The sequence below is a fragment of the Heptranchias perlo genome, chromosome 30, assembly GCF_035084215.1.
Source record: "Heptranchias perlo isolate sHepPer1 chromosome 30, sHepPer1.hap1, whole genome shotgun sequence".
In the NCBI taxonomy this organism is placed as follows: Eukaryota; Metazoa; Chordata; class Chondrichthyes; order Hexanchiformes; family Hexanchidae; genus Heptranchias; species Heptranchias perlo.
In genome coordinates this window covers 26,365,391-26,391,019 of record NC_090354.1, presented here as the reverse complement: position 1 = coordinate 26,391,019, position 25,629 = coordinate 26,365,391, and the positions used below count along the sequence as shown (strand labels likewise).

General features: G+C 40.7%; 1 protein-coding gene across 1 annotated transcript in view; it reads left to right on the top strand.

Annotated features, from left to right (window-relative positions):
- The window catches only part of LOC137300012 (26S proteasome non-ATPase regulatory subunit 11), a 66,700-nt gene that overhangs the window by 22,834 nt on the left and 18,237 nt on the right, over nt 1–25,629 (top strand). Inside the window, exons 4-10 of the mRNA XM_067969097.1 lie at nt 657–728; nt 7,693–7,750; nt 12,810–13,004; nt 14,294–14,438; nt 16,344–16,404; nt 19,564–19,626; nt 21,159–21,284. Of these exons, the coding sequence (XP_067825198.1) occupies nt 657–728; nt 7,693–7,750; nt 12,810–13,004; nt 14,294–14,438; nt 16,344–16,404; nt 19,564–19,626; nt 21,159–21,284 (720 nt within the window). The remainder of the gene's footprint in view (nt 1–656; nt 729–7,692; nt 7,751–12,809; nt 13,005–14,293; nt 14,439–16,343; nt 16,405–19,563; nt 19,627–21,158; nt 21,285–25,629) is intronic.

Here is a 25,629-nt window from a genome sequence, read left to right as displayed (position 1 = left end):
GACCTAAATAGTGCAGGATTAATGTCATGACCAAAAATTGTTGGATTCAGATACCTCATGCGTACCCTTTATAAGCTATTCAGTGAATCCGACCTGCATCTTGGATTTGCATTCATTAGGGTGAAGTTGATGGCCCAGACCATCCATCCTTCCAACTAGTAATTACTGTACGGTGATGAGCAGCTATCAGGTGGACAACAAGCCTTCTATAAGGTGTCAGCCTTGGCTCAGTGGTAGCCGTCTTTCGGATAAGATGTTAAATTGAAGTCCCATCTACCTTGGGTGGTCAAAAGATATCCCATGGCACTGTTCAATGAAGAGCAGAGGAGTTCCCCAGTGTCCTGGCCAGTATTTATCCCTCAACCAACATCACTAAAACATTATCTGCTCATCACTTTCATTGCTGTTTGTGGGACCTTGCTGTGTGCACATTGGCTGCTGCCTTTCCCTACATTACTTCTTTGGCTATGAAGCACTTTGGCACATCCTGAGGTTGTGAAAGGCAGGCCTGTAGATTAAATTAAGGTATTAGATGTTTACTTTCTTGTTGGTGCACAATTTTTATAAAATGCTGTGCCCTCAAATCAGAAATTATTTAGCTCACCTTTTCTTTGTTCTTGGCTGTTGTGGAATTAACTGAGATGTGGCTTTTACAGGTTGAATTATGTTTAGAATGCATTGAGTGGGCGAAATCTGAGAAAAGGACGTTCCTACGCCAGGCTTTGGAGGTATGTCTGGCTGTACCTCATGGTCATTAATTGGTCTCTACAAGGGATGTAATACTAAGTAATATCCAATTCAAGTTTGCAATTCACCCAAGAGTTCAGATGAAGTTTCTAAATCAATTTTGTTCTTCCAAAATTCCAACTTAATAAATGTCAGTATTTGTAGGGTGAAATGTTGCAGTGTGTTCTGTAAGTATTATTTTCATACATTTTTTCTTTTTTTATAATGTTATCAAGCCAGTTATTATAAGTAATGCTTTGGAACTCTATTTATATGGACTTCCAGAAGGCATTTGATAGGGTCCCACATAAGAGACTGTTAGGCTAAGATAGAAGCCCATGGAATCGAGGGAAAAGTACAGACTTAGTTCTGAAATTGGCTGAGCGAAAGGAGACAGAGAGTAGGGATAACGGGCAAGTACTCACATTGGCAGGATGTGACTAGTGAAGTCCCGCAGGGATCTGTCTTGGGGTCTCAATTATTCACAATATTTATTAACGACTTAGATGAAGGCATAGAAAGTCTCATATCTAAGTTTGCTGATGACACAAAGATTGGTGGCATTGCAAGCAGTGTAGATGAAAACATAAAATTACGAAGCGATATTGATAGATTAGGTGAATGGGCAAAACTGTGGCCATTCAATGTAGACAAATGTGAGGTCATCCACTTTGGATCAAAAAAGGATAGAACAGGGTACTTTCTAAATGGTAAAAAGTTAAAAACAGTGGATGTCCAAAGGGACCTAGGGGTTCAGGTACATAGATCATTGAAGTGTCATGAACAGGTGCAGAAAATAATCAATAAAGCTAATGGAATGCTGGCCTTTATATCTAGAGGACTGGAGTACAAGGGGGCAGAAGTTATGCTGCAGCTATACAAAACCCTGGTTAGACCGCACCTGGAGTACTGTGAGCAGTTCTGGGCACCGCACCTTCGGAAGGACATATTGGCCTTGGAGGGAGTGCAGTGTAGGTTTAAGTTACGAGGAGAGATTACACAAATTGGGGTTGTATTCTCTAGAGTTTCGAAGGTTAAGGGGTGATCTGATCGAAGTTTATAAGATATTAAGGGGAACAGATAGGGTGGATAGAGAGAAACTATTTCCGCTGGTTGGGGATTCTAGAAGTAGGGGGCACAGTCTAAAAATTAGAGCCAGACCTTTCAGGAGCGAGATTAGAAAACATTTCTACACACAAAGGGTGATAGAAGTTTGGAACTCTCTTCCGCAAACGGCAATTGATACTAGCTCAATTGCTAAATTTAAATCTGAGATAGATAACTTTTTGGCAATCAAAGGTATTAAGGGATATGGGCCAAAGGCAGGTATATGGAGCTAGATCACAGATCAGCCATGATCTTATCAAATGGCGGAGCAGGCATGAGGGGCTGAATGGCCTACTCCTGTTCCTATGGAACAGCAAAGAATGTTTTGATTTTGACACATCTTCCACATTTAACCCGTTAGCATTCAGTTTTTTTTTTAAATACAACTTTTTATAAAATCACACCATTTTGGTTTCCTTATCATTTGGGGGAATTTCCAGTATCTATTATTGACATTCAGGGTAATCAATCCACGAGATTACTAGAATGAGAATTTCGATGCTCAGGACTTCTCTCTAGGTTTTGCACACATGAGGTGGTCTACTTTCCCATGGTAGTGAAGGAGATGAGCTAACATTGGCACAGTGCTTAAGTACTTTCTAGCTAGAAGCTGGTTATACTGCTGCATAAGCTGAAGCCCGTGAGCGTGACACCAGTCCACTGCTCTCGGTAACGGAATTGAACGGTGAAGGGCAATGTTTTCTTGACTGCTAATAGTTACACTTCTACTGTGGAACTTTTTTTAGACTAATGCACAGTTTGCCTGTGGTGTGACTCATTACTGCTAAAATGGGGCTTCTCAAGGTTTTTAAATCAGTGTTTTATGAGTGAACACCTGAAATTACAAAAAATCGTTAGCTTGTCTTCCAGAAATGGTAGTTTTAAAGAAAAATAAAGGTTGTACGCAGTATTTATACTTTTAATCCGCAGTCACTGACTTGAAGTTTACAATTTGTAATTCAGAATTAAATGGGGAGGGAGCTAATTTTTTTTAGTTTTGTTGAGATAAAGATATCTTTAGTAAGTTGCAGACCTACCAGGAGAACGTTCAAAAAAAAATTGCTGTGATTTATTGAAGCAGCTCGTTGGAGTTGTGACATAGAATGGATGGGTGCACCTAACAACATCAATGACCCAAAGGGTGAGTCCTGTCTTACCCATTAGAGGGCAGTGCTAAGTGCCTTGAAGAGAGGTAAAATTGTAATCTGAGATGGGCTTTGGTTCTGCCTTGCAGTGTTATCAGTATTGGTAAAGGCTTGCGAGGAGGTATCAGCCAGGGAAATTGTGTCATGTGGACAGATTTGAAATGGGGGTGGGAGGTGGAGAATAATTTTCAAGAAGTTTGAGGTGCATTTACAGTTGAACATTTTCCTGCATCTCAATGTACTCTAAAGATTATCTCAGAAAGAAATGGCATGGGCAATGCTGAAGATACCGTCTCAAGTCTGTGAACTTGCTATGTGGGAAGTTGCAGGGGAAAACTCATGCATAGCACTCGGATGCAGTGCATTAGCATGCCAACTTACTATGGCACCTAACGGTGAAGAGAATTCCTTCTCTACTGTATAGACCACTACTATTAATAGCACCAAGCCAAGGTTTTTAACTGAACTTGGGGCACTTTACTAGGTTAAAGACGCTTTATAAATGAAAGTTGGTGTTTTTGAATTGGAATGTACACTACTAAATGATTGTTGTAAAGTTCAAAAATGTGGCATTATTTTGATGCAACCCCAGTGCAGTAAGACTATACACTCGATTGCACAAAGGAAATTGCTGACCAGGAAATCTGGCACTGATCTTTGTGACTGCTGATTGAGAGAGTTGATGGCAGATGATTTCTAGTTTCTGAGGATTAAATCTTAAACAACTGAAGCTAGAACCTGCTAGTGCATATCTGTGGAGTCCTCTTAAGGTAACTGCAAAGGGAAGAACTGCTGTTGAGTGAAAGTATGGGGTCTTCTAAAGTGGTATTTGAAGCTTTAGCATGTTGAGAACTGCTGTGAAAGTAGATGATTTGGCATATAAAGCTACAGTGGTGATAAGGAATATGGTGTAGGATTCATTGTGTTCATCCACAAAAGGTCACGATAGCACAAAAATTGCACTAAATTTCCATTCCGTTTGTCAATCATGGTCAAAAGGTTCCTCTGGGTTAGTCCCGATGAGTTCCAAGTCTATTGCTGTTCAACAAGCATTCTCTGGATCTGGAGAAGACATGGACCCTTGTTGGTGTTTGACTCAGTAGGGAGCCATCTGCTTTGATGTTAAAAAAGCCACTGGAGTGTAATGTATAGATTTGGGCGTAATCAACTATTTTACTACGAGGGAGTGGACTACACACTCTGTTAAAGATGAGATGCAGACATGAATGATATGCTAAATGTCTAGAAGTTACTTGTGCTAGAGGTAATGGTCTTCGAGATAAATACTAAGAATCGCTGACTCATCTTGAAGCAGCCCATTGAGAATTGGATTCAATTTGAGATATGTACTCCCTCAGTGCAATTGTGATTTCTACCCACAAGAAGGGTGATGCTAAATTACTGAGAAGTCTTACTGATAGCAATGTAAATGCATGTTGTCATTTTTCTTCCTTCTGCTTTCTCTAGGATGTATGTTAAATGCGTTAAGAACCTGGGATATAAATGAAAAGGGAATAGGATTTAATTGCCGTGATGAATGTCTGATGCAGGTTGTAGCTTTGAATGAAAATAGGCCGAGGAACCCACTTGCACTGCCTTTATGCACTCATCTTAAGATTTTCAACCTAGTGCTCATGCTGCCCTCATGCAGAAGTTGGGAGCACCTTGCTGAATCTTGGATTTTATCCAGGTTGTGCACTTTAGGTCCAAGATGCACTTAGGGCATTTGAAAGGCTTGCTGGATATACTCTCAAACCTCTCCACCATCACCAACCTATTCAATATCTGCATCATTGTGTTGGGTGGCATCATAAGGGACAGTATCAAGAATATGTTTTCCACTCATTTCTGGCCTGCTGTCCACTTGGTTATGGCTGGAACTTACATGTCTGTTGTTTAGTGGCCAAGGGGTGGCGGTGAGTTTAAGTGCTATCTGAGGTCAAGCTGACACATGCCTGACAATGGGAGATTGGAACCATGTTGATCCGCTCTGGCAGACTTGATAACCTGATACTTGAACCACACAGCTCCATAGTACGCCAGGGGATTGTGGATTGGCCAGGCAGCCTAACTCATTGGTGAAACTTGCAGGGGGCCAACCAGCCATTGGAGCTATAGCTATTCCCACTCTGCTTTGCATAATGCTGCAAGACAATGCTAAAATGGGTAGGGCGGAAGAGCAACTGGAATCTTACTAGCGTTCTGAGCTGTTGAGCTACATGGTTCAACTCCAGCAGTACCCGTGATTTGGTTCCTAAGCTTTGGCTTTGCCAACCTGCATGGACATTATCTGTGTTCAGGTAAGTGGATTGTGTCCAGCAGGTAGAGAGTGTACATTGCATATGAGGCAAACATAGTCCACTTGTGTGGATTTGCCAGTTGTTTGGTTTGAAGACCGTCAAGCATCATGATGTATTTCCGTATGTGTCAGACACCCATCTGAGGAAAAAAAAATTGTGTGTATACATTGCAAATATTTTTTGTTTGCATCTAGGTTTATCCTTGACAGGAGCACATGGGAATAGAACAGAAGTCAGCATCTGTACACAAACCAGGCATTATTGTATCCTGTAGTAAAAAAAATACTTATTAAAACTCTGCAAAGAAGCTTCCGTTGGTAGACATCTGCCCATTAATTATTTTAAAGGAGGCTCTGGATTGGAATGCAATCCTTCCCCATAGGACCTTGTGACAAATAGAGAATATTCTTTATATCTTGTATAGGAAACTGGCATTCACTTAAGTTTTGGTTACTGTCACAGTTAGTATTCAGCTCAAAATATACAAGCCGTTGCAGACAAAATCTGTCTTTTGCATTTTGCTAAATGGATGGGATATTCTTCCCATGCAAATACATTTTGTTTGCAAAACTTAAGTACCTGTTCAGTTCTAAACTAGTTGGTACAACAAAGTGCTTCGTTCTGTGAATGGTCAATTAAGTCCAATCGGATTTTACAACTAAATGACAGATTTGTCTGAAACATTAATCTGCAGACCTTCTCTTTGTGTCTAAATGTAAGCTTGATTGGCAGCTTTTTGATTTTGAAAGATAGTTTTTATTTCCTTTGTTCCTCAATAAATGTCACCAGTTCCCCCTGTACCATTGTATTACAGTGAGAGCTTGTGAGCCAGACGAATCTCTATGTGGAGTTAGCACACAGATACCAATGCAGATTTGGTATCAGTAGAGTTAGAGAAGAGTTGCATTTGTTATTTTTGTATCAAAGGAGAGAGTGCGTTTAATGTGCTGTAAAGTACTGTAACCTGTATTGTCTTTGCTACTGATCAATAGATATTAATAAACCTCCCCTATAGTTTATAACGCAAGCCACAGTCTAATACTGTTTGTTTGACAGCTTTCCGAAGTATTGGAGATCAAGAGAGGGCTCATGTCATATTCAGTAGGCTAAATACAATAATGTGGGTTTTTGCTCAACCCCTGGGCATTACTACAATACCAGATATGTGTGTAAAGTCACACTTTTGGTTTATAGAGAACAATGGCTCATTTATGAGGGTAGTCCTTGAGTACAAGAAAAATGGGTTGTATTTTTAAAAAATAACAAAAATGTAGCAGAACTGCATTCAAATACAGTTCAGGTTGAGATCTGAAACATCTTTTTTTGACTAGTTTGGGCAGATACATCCAGTTCCTAGTGATAACCTGGAAATTGTATGTCGGCACCCAAAACAATTTGCCCATGATAAAGCTAGTGACTTGTTGCAGATTGCATCACATGACATCCCATGGTTTTTATAACTACTGTGATGACTGTGAGTTTGCTGCCATGGTATTGTAATTTTTTTTTAAATGTTAACATTTTATGGTTTTTTTAATGTTATGTTTAAGAACAAATTTGCTTCCTATATTGTGCCTTTTAAGATAAACTTCAACTTAACAGCAGAGATCATCAACTGGAGTGCTTCCAGTAGGAGCACAAGCTGTAATATGGCCTGCTTTAGCTGATACAATACAGTACTAGTGTACTGCAGCTAACAGTATGCTGGCTCAGGTAATTAATTGTCTTGAAGGTACAATTTAACGAGCACATTTTTAAATTTCCCATTTTTCATTATGCTAGCTCTGCTGACATGCACATTTGAATAATAATCAGCTGTTTTTATATTCATGATTTTTTATTTCAATTTTACGCACAACTGTTCCTTGAATTTTGGGTAAATTTTCCATAATTTACCCATAATTAGCGCTGAGGTGATAAATTCACTCGGTTATCAAAAGTAGTTGGTGATGGAAAAGATAATGTAAAGCAGTGTTATTCAGCACCTGTCCTGACTTAGGAGTGTTCAGTTGTTGACACTAAGTGCACTAAGAGGCAATATTTGGCAGTATGAGGAAACAAAATTAATTTGGCCTGCCACAACAAACTTTTTCTAGTTCTATTTTTCATCAGCTTAATTCAAATCTGTTAACTTAATTTTTCACAATGCAACTACATCTTAAAATAATTTTGTAACTTCTACAAAAATATTTTGCAGAATTTAGGATGGCAGCGAGCTACAATCTAGGTATAGTCAGGCCTACATCTCAAAGATTTAAAGTTACAGAAGATGTATTGTAACAGAAGTTTGGCAGCAGAGTTAAAGGATTTTTAGCGTATTTACTGTACTTCCAAAAGTGTTACACTTTAATGCCTTGAGTTCAAACTTCAGCTGAAACACGCACATTTTAACCATTTTAATATTTCCTATACAGGCTCGCTTGGTTTCTCTGTACTTTGACACTAAGAGGTACCAGGAGGCATTGCAATTAGGTAACTATTGATACTGCCTTTCATCTATTGGGTAGATAGCGTGGGAGCTGTGATCACTGGCAGCTGTATGTTGGGGGTGGCGTGGGTGGAAGCGACACAACTTCAATCCAAACTTGCTTTCAGGTAAATTAGAATGCAAGAATTTCCTGAAACCCCTTAAAGTCTTGCATATATTTAAGGTGTTAATGGTAATGAATTAACACACAGGTTGAGTACTGCTGGTTTAAGTCTGTCCCAAAAAGCGGTGCATTTTGTTATTAGACAGAAACGTTAGTAACTGCTTTAAGCTCTGTGTGTTTACTTTGGGAAATTTGTGGTGGTGTTTTTCAGCTGTTTTGGGGTGGATCTTGTGTTGGGCTGATTATTAATCAGATGATGCTTAAGAGCACTTAAATAGAGAGTGCAATGATGTATCAGTATGATAACCAGATGATAATTTCTGAGCTAAAACAAAATGGAAGCACCAATATCTGGGGAATCTATAACCAGATTAATTTAACACTAGAAGTATTCATATCTGAACACACACACTTTTTAAATTGTGAGGTACGTGATTTTAATCCGCCAAATGTTGGCCTCCAGTTTACTATCCTGAGAAATATTTTACTGTGTTTTGATTCGGATTTTGAGATGAGCAAGCTGGGAATTTCCATATTTTTGTAGTTTGGAAAGGTTTAGAAAGACAGGCATTTATATAAGGCCTTTATTGCATCTCTGATCTGCATCTCAAAGTGCTTCACTTACAGTGAGTTACTTTGAAGTGCAGTCACTGTTATGCTTAAAATCAGATGAAGTGACTTCGAAAGTGTTTCTGGCCATAGTTTAAAATGAGTACAATGTGTTGATTTCAAACCTAATTTTTTTTTCTAATTTATGTAATATGAAGTTTCTTTTGCAGTGTACTTTGCAAAAATGTTTTGATAAGGCACTTTACACTTTAGTGATTTTTTTCATAATCATGGTGGTGTATCCACTGCTGTAAGCCATCAATTCTTTTCAGTGTACAACATACAAGTTCCACTAGAGGGCAGGGCTCTGTAAACTTTCATAACTTGCTGTCATTTAATACTATGGTTTACATATCCCTGACTGGCCAGTAGGGGCCAGTATCCTATAGAAACATAATTGAATTTAATTACAGTATTTCTATTGGTGATGCAGGTTTGCTGAATTTTCACATGTTTTTTAAAATTTGCAGTCATATTTTTGTGGTTAGACAAGGTTTAGAAACAAGACAAACATTTATATTGCACCTTTATTGCATGCCTGAGACGCCTCTCAAAGCACTTCACGTACAGGAAGATGCATATCCTACATAAATTATGTAGTTAACAGAATAGGTATTAGATTATTTTTAAGAGGCAGGTGAGAGGAATAATGGTAACAAAGCTGGACTGAGAACTGGTGAAATTGGTTAGAATGCAGTTCCACTGTTCCTTATGCTTCACGTCATTACACAGTGTTTGCGAGTTTTGTTTCTTTATGCCTGCGTATGAAGCCATATTTTTCTGATAGGCCTTGAAGCTGTCTTAGATTTCCATTTTTGTGCATCATCCTTCGCACCATTGTTTTCAACTTTGCTACGCTCGGCAGCCAGATACCACTTGCTGAATATTTAGGAGTAATTTTCACATTTTCCACTTCTCACTTTTTAAAATTCAGTGACCTAACATTAAGAATGTTGAGAGATGCAGAGCGCTGAATACAATGTGCCGCACAAGTTTGTGTCTGATTTTCTCGCCCATGCTTGAAAGACCTAAGCTGTACTATTAGAGGTACCAAACAGAGGTGAAGTGTTTTCCTGTAGAGACATGGAGAGCTGGGTATTGACTGGATGTGTTCCTCCACTTTCCAGCAGCAAAACCAAGAGCAAGAGCAACAGTGGCTGAGGCTTAAGATCAGATTGCCTGCCCAACCTTTACTTATGATTTTTGACCTGAGTAAATATTTTTAAGGGGCTTCCCAAGATGCCGGAGTGGGTTTAATCAATGACAGGCCAAGCATATAGTCTCGGGTCTCGGGTTCTATCTCTGATCTCTGTTAAGTTATCATATCTTGGCAGTTACAATTGTCCTTGGTGCTCCTGCATTAGAGAAGGAAAAATTGGTCAGCGCTCTCGCTCTTGACCACTTAAACTGTGGCTCTTTCTGGAAGTGTGTATGTGTAGATATTGGGTGGAAATAATATTCTTGATAGACCAACAGGTCTGTTATCCTGTTAAAACTGGATTTTCTCAAAAGAAAGAGAGGAGAATTAATTGCTGCAGGAGATGTCTTTCAGCAGATTAGAACTGGTCCTGCCAGCTTTTCTTTTCTCCCACAGGTGGAACACTTCATCTCGTACCCCAGACAATAGCTTGAGAGGCTTGTAGATTCAGGAAATAAGGTTTGACAGCTGAGGCTGGAATTTGAACAGTCTACAGTGACAGTGCAGTGTTGCAACATTAGAGTTACTGAGCAATCTGACCTTTGTGCAGATTTTAGACCTTGATTATATTGTAAAAAGCTTCATCTCAGAAATCAAAATTCTGATCAATGTGTAGAATATACTGTTTTTTGGTTCATTCAAATGGTGGCTATTTTGGAAATGATTTTTCAATTATGTAGTGTCTGGAATGCGGTGAATTTCTTGGAAAGCTTCAAATATAAATGTAAGATCCAGGCATCATCACTCCCAAGTGTCAGTTCAGCACTGGTTCCACCCTCACCTCAGTGCACCTCCATGGCAGTATTCTTGGGTACTCTATATAGTTATACATATACATAAAGGATTGTGGAAATCTGGAACTGTGTACCCCAAAAGGCCACTGATGCTGGGGATCAATTGAAATTTTCAAGACAGAGATAGATAGATTTTATTGGGTAAGGGTTTCAAGGGATATGGAATAAAGGCAGGTAAATTAAGTTGAGCTACAGATCAGCCATGATCTAATAGTGTGTGAAACAGGCCCGGGAACTGGATAGCCTACCCCAGTTCCTATATATATTGAATTTAAACATGCTCATGCTCATTGAAAATAATGGGCCAGAATTCACTGTAGCCAGTAAATGAATGGTGCCAGTCGTTAGTTAGACTTGCTGGTTTAATTTCCATGAGCTTTTGCACGGCAATTTACTGTAAGTGAGAGATGGAGATGGCACGGTGCCCTCTACAGGGCATCTGGGACCTGTGTGAACAGGGCAAGTAACTGTGTACCTCCTTAACCAATCAGATTGAAGCATTGTTAATGAGCAGCATAGAGGCTGCACCAGGAAGTGTAAGTTAGAATAGTGAATTCAGTGTCAACTCAGGTACAGAAAGAAATAAAGGGGGAAAGAAAGATTAGGTTAAGAGACAAAAGAAAAAGTTATTTTTAAAAACAAGTTTAATTTGCACACTTGTAATGGTTAATTTTCAGTGCCAGAGAGGTTGTTTGGCAGTAATTGACACTTATCACGCTGTTAAAAAGGGTAGTAAGGTGAAATGGACAAGCCCTAACCTTTTGTGACTAGTTTAGGTGGTATCTACCGTGCAAGTACAGGAACTTCACGCCGCTCAATGCATTTGAATGGCGAGTCAGACGGTGAGATGCTGTTTTCGGGAAGTTATATGCATCTCGGACAGCAACTTCTGGATTTTCGCATGTAACGACGCATCTGCCGTCGCCTGAAGTTGCTGTGCGTTTTGCACATAAGTAACGATGAGCGTCATTAGCCTCGCTGTTATTTTGACAGTAAATTCTGGCCTGATGTGTTTGAATATGAGATCCTTGAGTCTGAGTTAGAAAATCTTTAAACTCATGGCATTATCCTTATGCTAATCAACTTAGTGGCAGTTATATGATATCTTTATATTGCGATGTATGTTAGTGCAGGGATATCTAAACATTTTTAGTAACATTTTGAGGCAGGAGTAGACCATGTAGCTTACCATCCAACTTGCCATATAGTTACCTTTGGATGTATTTCTAAATCTCCAACCCTGAATGATGAATTCAAGGAAGATTTCAATTAAGCATTATTTTTGTCACTCTCACTAAACGGTGCTAAAGTTAAACTAAAGCAGTTTACTATTTTTTTGTAATCAATAGTAGTTAAATGCAGACTTATTAAAGTTTTCGCAATTGATTGGAATGAGTATTCATGTTGAAAAGTTTTCCACCAATCTCCTGATCACATTTTATGTAGAAAAATGTTTGTAAATGTCTAAAAATTGAAGCCCCCAGAGGAGCAGGCAAGGGAAAAGCTGCTTCCTGCTCAGCCATGGCTCCTCACCACAGGTACTGCTCACTCGCTCACCTGCTGGTCCTTCTCCACTGGATTATTCTATTGACACTTGCCCACTTCAGCTGTATTTCTTCTCTTTTTTTTGATCTTTTGTGAGCCTGGCAGATTGGAAAAGTGTATGAGTCATTGTTGGAAAAGAGCTGCTCCCTGATTGGATCCAAGTCCACTAATCAGGTGGTAGCCTTTTTCAATCTGCCAGCCCACCAAGTTTAAAAGCCAAACTGGACAGAAGCAATAAAGCAACTGGAAAATTGTGAGAGGGATTGGGACTTTGTGGGACGGATAATTGGAGCTCATGCCAGATATGGTTCTCTGGCCACAGTTTAGACACCTCCGGTTTAGTTTGTCACCTTTCCTAACTCTCCCACAAAGCCCTAGTGTCTGTTCCTTTTCCTCCTGTGAAGCACTTTTGACCTTTTTGTACATCGTAGTCACTATATCCATGGAAGTTGTTGTTAAAAGTCTATCTTTTTTGATCACCCTGCTCTAAGGGGTCATAAACTGTGACAATTGGGCAGCTGAGCAGGAAATGGTTTAAAAATAAAATCTATCTTTTCATTTTCAAGTTTAAAAAAAAAACTTTCTTAATGCAACTTGTTCACCAGTAGGATTAATGATATCCTTTCAAAACTACATTAACCTAGATTTCAGAAGTATTTTGAGTATTACTGAAATAAAGAATAATGGTCAAGTCATGAGGATTATTACCCCATCAATAAAATCCTACTTGATACAGTTTTAGGAGCTCATTTAAAAAAAAAATACTTTATACTAAATGTTCTAATGTTTTTCAGGATCACAGTTGCTTCGTGAGCTGAAGAAAATGGATGACAAGGCACTTTTGGTGGAAGTTCAGCTGTTGGAGAGTAAGACGTATCACGCTCTGAGTAACTTGCCAAAAGCACGAGCTGCCCTGACCTCAGCACGAACAACTGCAAATGCAATCTATTGCCCACCCAAACTACAGGCTGCACTCGATATGCAGTCAGGTACAGACCAAAAAAAACCTCTTAACCTTCAGCCTTTTTTACTGCATCGCAGTAGGATTTTTCCCTCCGTTTACCCCCTTTACATAAAATGGGACACTGTTGAAATCATTTTACCTGAAATTATGAGATTATGCGTAATGATCAAGAAGTACAAACAGTTAAAATAGATATCTTACCTAAAGGAAAGAATTTCAGTGATAATAGGGTGGTCAAGGGTTAAGTTAAAATAGATTTGGATATTTTATGCTTTGCTTCTATCTGAAATTTGAGAACTTGCAATGTTACCTGTACCGTGTAAATCGTAAAAATTGCATACCATTTGTAGGAATAGTTACTGACAAGGGCTATTATAACATCGAGGATTCTAGTAATTACTAGCCTCATATAATAGATAGGCAAGATCATCATATTAGGATTAGTATTTTACCAGGAAGGGGAAAGACGTACAGCATTAAGGTCACCACTAGTGTTGCAAATGTAATGGTGCTTTGGTGTAGATAAAAGAGACTATCAAAGAATCTGTCCAATAAGCTTGAAGCATTGCAGTGGTCAAATGCTCTTTGATGTTTCAAGTAAGTCTATGTATTTAAGATGGTCTGAAGCAACTAAGGAGATTTTGTACTAAATAGCTGTTTCTTACCACCACTCTCCTTTTAAAAATACAATTTGTTTGTCCCCTCCTTTTTCTGCCAGCATGGTCCCCATCTCTCCTGAAGATGCTGACTCCTTTCTGGAGCATGGTTCCGTGAATATAGGACACTCTCTGGTACCTCACCCGCATGCCCACCCTTCATGTGTGAGTCTCGCCAGACTACTCCGTGGTGTGCACTTCCAGCAGGAGATCACTGAATAGCAGCGTGGAGCGTGAACCATAGGCAATTTTTCTGCTTCCTAATCACTGAAGTCGATTGTATGGACTAACTGCTGCTCTAGCCGAGATCCACTAAGTGAGCACAGTTCTGGAATTGAACATGGAACCTTTCTGGTCCATATGGCTCACCTGTTCACTGGGGCAATCTGAGAACCCAGCTTTTTGAGGCTTTTTTATTGTCTTAATTGGTTTGGAACAGTTTAATCTATTACTAATAGAATTAATGTCCAAATGAAGTTGCCCAGGGCTGTTAGTCTGTTAGATATACACAAACGGAAATGTGATGAGTAGTGATCTTTTTGCATGGACTTTCTACAGCTATTTTCTTGCTTCCATGCAAAAGAGACTGCCTTTAACATAACCTCAAAGTAGCTTTGTGAATAATGCATTAATCTGAGATTTTTCCTTCTACATGTAGGTATTATTCATGCTGCTGAAGAAAAGGACTGGAAGACTGCTTACTCCTATTTCTACGAGGCATTTGAAGGATATGACTCTATTGATAGCCCTAAAGCTATCACAGCATTGAAATATATGCTACTCTGCAAAATTATGTTAAATTTGTAAGTTTGAAAGGTTTAGGTCAAAATTGTTTGAGCGGAAGTTATACAGTACAGTAGAAAGCAATCCCTATTAATCTGGTTGAAGGAATAGTGTGTACACGAAACAAGAGGTTTTTGATGGCCAAGCAAAGTCCAAATTCAGTTAATTATGTGAATATGGGGGAGCAGTGCGCATAGATTATTCTCTCGGCTTGGACCCAGACAAATGGCAAATGTGCCTTGAGTGGAACCTATGGTTTTCCCTGTGATGAAATGATCTGAGATAAACCAGGTTGTAGTTATGGCAACTGTTCCTACCCCATTCTCTTTCAAGTGGTCAAAGTTACTAAAGATTTTTTTGTAAAACTCATGTGGATATGCACCATATTAATGGTATGTTAGGCTGTTTCCAGTGGGGTTCCACAGGGCTCAGTACTAGGTCCCTTGCTTTTTGTGATATATATTAATGATTTGGACTTAAGTGTAGGGGGCATGATTAAGAAGTTTGCAGATGATACAAAAATTGGTTGTGTGGTTGATAGTGAGGCGGAAAGCTGTAGACTGCAGGAAGATATCAATGGACTGGTCAGGTGAGCTGAAAAGTGGCAAATGAAATTCAATCCGGAAAAGTGTGAGGTAATGTATTTGGGGAAGTCAAACAAGGCAAGAGAGTACACAATAAATGGGAGGATACTGAAAGGTGCAGGGGAAGTGAGGGACCTTGGAGTCCATGTCCACAGATCCCTGAAGGTAGCAGGACAGGTGGATAAGGTGATTAAGAAGGCATATGCAATACTTTCCTTTATTAGCCGAGGCATAGAATATAAGAGCAGGGAGTTTATGCTAGAACTGTGTAAAACATTGGTTAAGCCACAGCTTGAGTACTGCGTACAGTTCTGGTCACCACATTACAGGAAAGATGTGATTGCACTAGAGAGGGTACAGAGGAGATTTACGAGGATGTTGCCAGGACTGGAGAATTTTAGCTATGAGGAAAGATTGGATAGGCTGTGGTTGTTCTCTTTGGAACAGTGGAGGCTGAGGGGTTATTTAATTGAAGTGAACAAAATTTATGAGGGGCCTAGATAGTGGATAGGAAGGACCTATTTCCCTTAGTGAGGTCAGTAATCAGAGGGCATAGATTTAAAGTGATTGGTAGAAGGATTAGAGGGGAGCTGAGGAAAAATTTTATCTCCCAGAGGGTGGTAGGGGTTTGGAACTCACTGTCTGAAAGGGTGGTAGAGGCAGAAACCCTCAACTAATTTTAAAAAGTACCTGGATGTGCACCTGAATTTCCGTGACCTACAAGGCTACAGTCCAAGTGCTGGAAAGTGGGATTAGGCTGGGTGGCTCATTTTCGAACGGTGCGGACACAATGGGCCAAATGATCTCCTTCTGTGCCGTAAATTTTCTATGATTCTATGGTAGGAAAAGGGTTGAGTGCTTGAATGTCAAACCTAAAAGATCATGTAATGTGAAGGTCTGGAGGGAAAATAAACTGATCATGGGTGTAATTTTGGAATAACGTTGACAGTGTGCTTCATGGGTTTAGGTGCCTGCGTAATATTTTGTAGAATCTCTAGGTGCTAATGAAGACTTTTTTAGGTGCGCATTCTCCTTTGTTATTTACTGTAGTTAAAGGAGATCAAAAACCAGTCCCTTTGTGGTTTCTAAAATGCCTGTGGAACTAATGCTGTTGAAGCTGATGTCCACAGTGACCTAAATATGCAGTGCATCAAAGATAGATAGTTCCATTGTGACTACAAAGCCCAGGCATTGCATTTCTTCTCTTGGGGGAGGGAAGAAATGATAAGAAAGGCTGAAGTCAGGTCTAAGGGTGGGTTTTGGTAAATCATATTACAATACTTAAAGAAAAGTGGATCACACAGCAATTTTCAAAATGTATATTCTTTGTTTTTCTTTCAGACCAGAGGATGTGCAGGCATTGGTGAGTGGGAAGCTTGCTCTCCGATATGCTGGACGACAGGTAATATAAAAATTCAATATTGTTTGTTTGATTTGAGGAGAAGGGGAGGATGAGAGGAAAGGATATTCTGTTTCTCATGGTTGCTTGTGGGCCAATGGCCCCAGTTTACCTGGGGTAGGAAAATATTTTCCTCCCCTTGTATCCTGAAATCACCTGACAAGGAGCATAAGTTCCATTGTGTGGATTTGTAGTTTATACCATAGAATCTTGCAGCACAGAAGGAGGCCATTCAACCATCGTGCCTATGTCGGCTCTTTAAAAGAACTATCCAATTAGTCCCATAACCCTGCAATTTTCTCCCCTTCAAATATTTATCCAATTCCTTTTTGAAAGTTACTACTGAATCTGCTTCCACTGCCCTTTCAGGCAGTGCATTCCAGATTATAACAACTTGTTGCGTTTTAAAAAAAAAAAATTCTCCTTATCTCTCCTCTGGCTCTCTTGCCAGTTACCATAAACCTGTGTCCTCTGGTTACCGACCCTCCTGCCAGTGGAAATAATTTCTCCTTATTTACTCTTATCAAAACCCTTCATGATTTTGAACGCTTCTATTAAATCTCCCCTTAACCTTGCCTGCTCTAAGGTGAACAATTACAGCTTCTCTAGTCTCCATATAACTGAAGTCCCACATCCCTGATACCATTCTAGTAAATCTCCTTTGCACCCTCTTATGGCCTTGACATCCTTCCTAAAGTATGGTGCCCAGAATTGGACACAATACTTGAGACTTAACCAGTGATTTATAAAGGTTTAGCATAACTTCCTTGCTTTTGTACTTTGTGCCTCTATTTATAAAGCCAATGATCCCATAAGCCTTTTTAACAACCATATCAACTTGTCCTGCCACCTTCAAAGATTTCTGTACATAAACCCCCAGGTCTCTCTGTTCCTGCACCCCCTTCAATATATATAACAGGGTTATTGGAAGGTTTTGTCAGCTCCTGGTCATCCATGCAGTCAGGACTCAGTCATCCTGACTTCCCTACATGAGTACATTTGTTGGCAGGACAGGACCTGCTAGGAAAGATTTATGACCCTAATGAATTGGTAGGGTGGTAAATAGCGAGGAGGATAGCCTCAGTCTGCAGGACGATATAGATTGGTTGGTCAGATGGGCGGAACAGTGGCAAATGGAATTTAACCCGGAAAAGTGCGAGGTGATGCACTTTGGAGGGACTAACAAGGCAAGGGAATACACAATGAATGGGAGGACCCTAGGCAAGACAGAGGGTCAGAGGGATCTTGGTGTGAAAGTTCACAGATCCCTGATTGCGGCGGAACAGGTAGATAAGGTGGTAAAGAAGGCATATGGGATACTTGCCTTTATTAGCCGAGGCATAGAATATAAGAGCAAGGAGGTTATGATGGAGCTGTATAAAACACTGGTTAGGCCACAGCTGGAGTACTGTGTGCAGTTCCAAAGCGATCACATCCTTCCTGTATGTGATCCAAAGCGATCACATACAGGAAGGATGTGATCGCTTTGGAGAGGGTGCAGAGGAGATTCACCAGGATGTTACCAGGGCTGGAGCGCTTCAGCTATGAAGAGAGACTGGGAAGATTGGGTTTGTTTTCCTTGGAGCAGAGGAGGCTGAGGGGGGACATGATTGAGGTGTACAAAATTATGAGGGGCACAGATAGGATGGATACTAAGGAGCTTTTTCCCTTCGTTGAGGGTTCTATAACAAGGGGACATAGATTCAAGGTAAAAGGCGGGAGGTTTAGAGGGGATTTGAGAAAGAACTTTTTCACCCAGAGGGTGGTTGGAGTCTGGAACTCACTGCCTGAAAGGGTTGTGGAGGCAGGAACCCTCACAACATTCAAGAAGCATTTGGATGAGCACTTGAAATGCCATAGCATACAAGGCTACGGACCAAATGCTGGAATATGGGATTAGAGTAGACAGGGCTTGATGGCTGGCGCGGACACGATGGGCCGAAGGGCCTCTATCCGTGCTGTATAACTCTATGACTCTAATGGGCTAGGTTTAATGGGTAGCCATAGACTACATTTGTAGAAAACAAGTTGGAGCTAGCTACAAACGTTTACGAAGCACCCCTTCAATTTGGCTAACTTATGAGGCTATCAACAGAATGTGGAAAGAAAAATGGGAAGAAAAGTCAGCCCTCTTTCAAATGAAGTATCTCGATCAGTTTTCTCACCTTCCACTTCTCTCGGCCTGGGTCCACTGCGTGCTGGTAGTCTATCACTATTTCTTTCACCCATTTTTCTTGTCTCCTAAAGCTGCTTTGTCCTGGATACTGGCAGATCTCTTGATATCTCACCCAAGTGCCTCAACAATGATTTGAGCAGCTGCTCAACTGTAGAGGGCATCACAGATCACCTGATGCGCATACACTCTCCAGTCAGAGTCATTTGAAGAAGGGAGTGGGTACCCTGACCTTCCCTCTTTTCCCCCTCTGCCCCCAAAAATCCCAGGATTGTCAATTGTAGCACCTCTAATGTTGTGCTGGCTAAGATCAGCTGATTCATCAGAAATTAAGGATCAAACCTGCAGCTTTCCTGGTCTATATGGCATAGTGCCACCATTGATGTATTTACCCACTACACCATTAAGTGAGCATCTGCTGCCATCTTTGAAAGAATTTCTAGCATCCATGAAAGGTGGACTGTGGAGAAGGTGAACTCGAACCCAGCATTGGCTGAGTTGATAGGTCTTTCCTTGGATCTCTGTTCATCCATTTCTTGTTTCAGCACGAAGAATGTTGAACCATGCAGGTAGTGGTGAGGACTGAGAAGTAGAGAAATACACAACCCAAAAAAAAGTAGCAAGTTTAGAAAGGGTTTTAAATTAACTTAAAAACATGACAAGAAAAACAGCACAAAATAAGGCTAATGTGTGGATAGAGCAACAGTGGTATTGGACTGGCCGGGATAGTAAGATATCATTCTACTGTCTTGTCTTGGTCTGAAACTACTAACTCAGTTTAACTATGTGTTACTGTCTTTTGTTGAAGAGAATTAGTGTCAAATAGCATACGCCTGGTTATATAAAGACACACATGGATGGGTATGTCATAAAATAGTCCAAGCTACCCTTTTGTATCTCTGATATGTTTAACTGGTGATTGAGAGTAGACTGCAGCTGAAACGGTTAATTTGGCCTCACCTAATGGTTAACTTTTTATTTATTTTAAGACCGATTCACTAAAATGTGTGGCCCGAGCAAGCAAGAATCGGTCGCTGGCAGATTTTGAAAAGGTAAGCTAACTGGAGGTTGAACTGCAGGTAATGAGAAATTTCATCATTAGCTGATGGTATGCAGTTCCTACAATGAGAGGGATATTGTTTGCTAATGGCATGAAGTCCAAATAATCAGGAAAGATAAACTGTTAGCTGATGGTATGTTTGCCTTCTCACTATGCAATAAAAATACTAGCAAGTTTTAGCTTAATTATGGCGAAAAAGGGTTCAAAGCAAAACTTGATGCCTCACAGTAAAGCAGTAGTGAGCCACCCCACTACAGAACATGTCTATGAAAAGGTGATGTGTAAAAGTTTACTGATATTGCCCAATTGGGAAAATCATCCATACAAGCAATGGGAAAATATTTATTCCTCTGCCGTTTTATCCTGTCCTTTGCAGGTGAACTGTAAATGTTTGCAACATTTAATGCAGTACTTTTGGGTTTGGGGTGGTAAGGTGCATGTGTTGCCCTCTTTCCCACTGAACTTTCCATAGGCAACATATCTCTTCTTGCTGAGGAGCGTGTAGCAGAAAGTGTTTGCATCAGGAGCTGCTTGTTCTCGATAATGTCGCCACTTACTGAGAATAGACGGTGGCAATATATTTTTTTGAAACTAGGTGGATTGTAACGGCTTTTGGTCCCCAAACTGTTGTTCACATAGATGTCAACAAAAGTTTGTCATAATTTTAATTGTCTGACGACCCAGATACATCACTGAGTTTCAGTTGCTTTTGAAGACTATTTATCTTAAAGGCATTGTCTTCTGTAAAAGTTTTTTTTTTGACAAACCTGATTGGGAAGGGAATAGAACAAGAATATGCCATTTCATTATCGTCACACCTACCAGAAGCAAAGTAATGTATATATCAGTGAGATCTATATCAAATTGTGCATTTCTAGACAAATGGGGGTAAATAAGTTTGCAAACAATTCTAAGCATGTTATGATCGGAAGAAAATGAACGGAGTCCATGGTGAATTTGTGGGTTGTTAGTTACTACTGTGGTGATTAACGGGTTAATCTTGAGGGCGTAACCAGGTGACCCAGTAGTTCAACAGAACAAGCATTTGATTTTGAACTCAAAATTTAAAATTTTATCAGGCTGACAGTCACTTAGTCTTGGTGAATTTTCTGTGTTCTTGGTATATATAGCTATATAAAAGAAAGGTATTCACCCTTTGATGGATGGGCACTTTCTACTGGAACAGCACCCTTATTGAATGTTCACATGCCATTAGTGGAAAGTAACATTTTTAGCCCAGACCATCCCCCTTATTGGTGGCAAGCAGCTTGCAAAGGAAAAGGTTGAAGAGTCATACAAGTATTGCAAATGTCTGTCATTCTAGAATGGTTGATTTAAGGAATTTTGTCACACTGCCAGATACACATGACAGATTTTGCTGTGCTAAATTTAGTCTTGCCAAAAAAAAAGCAGTGACCACATGAGGATCACATTTAATTTGCTTAAGTTGAGAGCGTGTGAATTCTACAGTGCCTGAAATATCCTGTGTACTGTGAACGACAACTCTGCTCTTCCGATTTGCAGGCTTTGACAGATTTCCAAGCAGAGCTACGGGATGATCCGATTATCTCCACGCATCTGGCAAAGCTGTATGATAACTTACTGGAGCAGAATCTTATCCGAGTGATTGAGCCTTTCTCCAGAGTTCAGGTATGGTTGCAAGTAGTGTGAATGAAATAAAGATTCCATTCTCAAATTAATTTGGTAATCTGGGATCCATTCTCAAATTAATTTTAATCTTTTAATTTTTGTGTCATTATTATAAAAATGTTGGGTGCTTCAATATTGCTCACATGTAGACTGAATATTGATGGCTTATTTGCAGTGGACTGTTTCTGAAACCAGCACCTTTTTGACGATTGAAATTGTGTGTGGAGTGCATGTGTATATCGAAGATAGCATGCTTTTAAAGATGTCCCCTCTCATGCCAATCTTTTCTACCAGTTACTTGATCTTTGCTACAGCATTTACTTCCTACAAGTTGCTGTTGTATGAAAACTTTTATTTTTTGTCTCGCTATTATGTATACATCAGCTAACACCACCTGCAAACTCAACTCCCTAAATACTGTTTGACCGCATCTTACTAAAACAACTTTGGGTTGTGGAGCTGGTTTTGTTTCCCGTGTTAAGCCTCCATAGTAAAGCCTCGTTGTTGTCTCAGCTTTCTTTTTTAGGATATAAATTTAAACTGGCATAAACGAGATACATTCCTTTTCCATTCCACATTTTCCGCACACTTCAGCAATTGGTTCCTGGGAATACGCGCTCAGCATTCAAAAAATGCCATTATTTGCACTGGTGCCAGCATGTTACCAGCTGTATCTTATAAAGACGGGCACCATGTTTGTGTGCCAGTTCAATTTTGCCCAGCTCCTATATTGAGTTTGTTCCTCCTTCAACATTTGGATCTGCGGCAAGAAAGGGGTAGTGCAGCCTTTCTGTCTCTGGTCAATTGTTGCATTTCTAATTAAAAATTGTTAGTCTGGCATGCTGGAAATAAAAATACAAGGGAGATTAAGTAGGTAGAATCCCTTTATCTTCAAGTTTCTAATCCATTCTGAATGGATAATATGGCTGCTTCATCCCGCGTGACGCATTTCAAGCATTGTAGTAGCCCATTTTCAGTATCAGGTGTAAAAACAGCATACAAAACCCATTACTAAGCACACCACCAGTAATTACACGGCCTGCCTCAAACCAGTACTTGAACTATAAGGAATGAACACTATACTTATTCAGCATGAAATGGGATAAATCAGAAAGTGTAAAAACACAAGAAAAATGAACGCTCCTGAGAAAAAAAAACTGGTGATTCTCATCTGGAGTATTCCAACCACGAGCCTTCAGCTCCTTAGTACCCTAATGGCTCAGGTACTGATTAAACTCCAAGCCATCAGGGGAACGCTGTGGCTGACTTGACCCAAATGGCTACGTTCACCAGTGATTTAGTATGAGTATCCTGTAAATCGGTGCAAATCAACAAAAAAAACTGAAATCTCTTCAAATTTATTTGCTGCTGTTTGAAAAGTTGCTTTTGTATTCAAATTTCATTTGATCGTATGCAAGTAAATTATAGTTGTGATAAAATGCCTGAATATAGCAGATTTATGGAAGTACTGAAGATGTAAATCTGGCCTTCACATTCTCAAAATTGCAAAATGTAGCGTAATGGAATCTATCAACATTTTTTTAAATAATCAGACTGGTATAAATTCTCTATGGTAGGCATTTATGGAGCCTATGATTCTGTCACTGTAGCCGTGAGCATAATTTGCCCCTATGTTAAAACACTTGATTTTAACTAAATCTGTTCAGTGAGTGCCGCTCCAGTGTCAAGATGATGAGTAGTTGAGCCGTGCAGATTAGGAAGATCTCCGATTCATCCTTTGTTCTGTGCTGAGATAGCTGACCTCAGCCAGGGCAGTGGTAGGTGTGCTACAGTTGGCCTCTATACTCCTGAGTTTGGAAGGGGGAGATCCGGCTCGAGTCTTTCTCCCCGGCTGGAAGTATAGGGCATTGACAGAGGACGGGATTGGGCACTGCTTTGACACTAACTGTAGTTAAATAGCCTGCTGGCGCTCGCTAAAGAATGACCACGAGGTATCAGAGGATGGCCAGTGCCCATGGAGCCATACCACAACAAGGAGTAGCGCCTTCAGAAGAAAGCAAGGAAGAATATTGGTGGAAAGTAAGAAACAAATTGCTCTCATCTTAAGACACTGGGTTTCTTTGAGCAGCAATAATTTATACTACCCAAGTTGTTCAGGAGGTGGGTGCAACTAAATTTTCTTCGTGGTCATCCATATGCACTCAGTTAATCTAAGGAAGAGATTAACCAAGAGACGGGTGATGCCCTAAGGTGCTCATTCCAAAAGCAAAACATAGCACATGAGTTGCAGCTGAAATCTGGCCCCATCTGATGACAACTTGCATTTATATAGCACCTTTAATGTAGTAAAACTTCCCAAGTTCCCCACTTCATGGGAGCAATTATCAAACTAAATTTGACACTGAGCCACATGAGATATTAGGACACGTGACCAAAAGCTTGGTCAAAGGGGTAGGGCATAAGGAGCATCTTAAAAGAGAGGTGGAGAGGTTTAGGGAGGGAATTCTAGAGAATAGTGCCTAGGTAGCTGAAGGCATGGCTGCCAATGGTGGAGCGAAGAAAATTGGGGATGGGCAAGATGCCAGAATTGGAGGAGCATAGAGGTCTGAGGGTTTTGGGGCTGGTGGAGGTTAGAGATGGGGAGAGGCGAGGCCATGCAGGAATTTGAAAACAAGGATGAGAATTTTAAAATTGAGGCTTTGCTGGACCGGGAGTCAGGTCAGTGAGGACAAGGGTGATTGGTTCTTGGTGCGAGTTGGCATACGGGCAGCAGAGTTTTGGATGAACTCAAGTTTATGCAAGGTGCAAGGTGGGAGTCCAGCCAGGAGAGCATTGGAATAGTTGAGTCTAGCGGCAACAAAGGTATGGATGAGGGCTTCAGCAGCAGATGAGTTAAGGCAGGGGCAGAGATAGGTGATGTTATGGAGGTGGGAGTAGGCAGTCTTGGTGATGGAGTGGATGTGGGGTCAGAAGGTCAGCTCCGGGTCAGATTGGACTCCAAGGTTACGAACAGTCTGGTTCAGGCTCAGAGAGTGGCCAGGGAGAGGGATGAATTCGGTGGCTAGGGAAAGGAATTTGTGGCGGGGAATGAAGACAATGGGGGTGATTTTAAACCCCAAGAACGGGTGGGTTGGGGGCGGGTGGGAGTTGAAAATAGTTGATTTTTGGATCGCGACCACAACCCGGCTTTATTTCCGGGTTTAACATCAGCGCGTAAAAGTACAGGCTTCCCACTGGGAATGCAAAGTCTGAAAATTTTGCAGTTGGGACCCAAAAAAACAACTATTTTCAACTCCCACCTGCCCCCAACCCACCCATTCTTGGGGTTTAAAATCAACCCCAATGACTTTGCTCTGCCCAGTATTTAATTGGAGGAATTTTCTGTTCATCCAGTACTGAATATCGGACGAGTAGCATGACAAATCAGAGGCAGTGGAGGGGTCAAGAGAGGTGGTGGTGAGGTCGAGCTGGGTGTCGTCAGTGTACATGTGGAACCTGAGGTTGTGTTTTCGGGTGATGTCGCCGAGGGGCAGAATGTAGATGAGAAACGGGAGGGGGCCAAGGATGGACCCTTGGGGGACTCGAGAGGTAATGGAGCAGGAAGAGAAGCCATTGCAGGTGATTCTCTGGTTATGACTGGATAGATAGGAATGGAACCAGACAATGGAAGCCCCACCCAGTTGGACAGCAGAGGAGAGGCGTTGGAGGGGGATGGTGTGGTCAATGGCTGCGGACACATCGAGAAGAATGAGGTGGGATAGTTTACCACAGTCACATGGGATGTCATCTGTGACTTTGATTAGAGCCGTTTCAGTGCTGTGGTAGGGACGGAAATCTGATTAGAGGGGTTCAAACATGGAGTTGTTGAAAAGATGGGCATGCTGGCAATCATTGTATCCCTTACAGGTTGGAGCACACATCTCAAAGAAATGTGGACCTACCCGTACAACTATTGCTTGTAAAAAGGCTGAAGCGGCAAACAGCCTGGGTGGTCCTATTAAAGGAACATTCCCAACAAATTGATCTGCATCTGAATTGTCGTGGGGTACTGTATATGAATGAATTGATCCAGCATTTCTGCCTCGGTGCCATGCGGATCTGGAATTAGTGGTATCTCAGACCTCAACCCTTTGCTGGAGCTCAGAACCTCACAGCAGATGCACTTAGGGAGTGATGCATAGATTCTACCACAAGATGGTGCAAGTCATTTCCAGTTGCGGTTATCAAGAGCTTCAACTCTTGGCTAGCAGTTACAGCAGCCAAGGCAGCCAAACAATAGCGCTGAGTTACTTGATCCCTGAAACAAAAGGTTCCTCTGTGCCTTCCCTCTGATCTTTCATCCCAAAGATCATTCACAATATTCACTTGGAGGAAGCCACAGTGA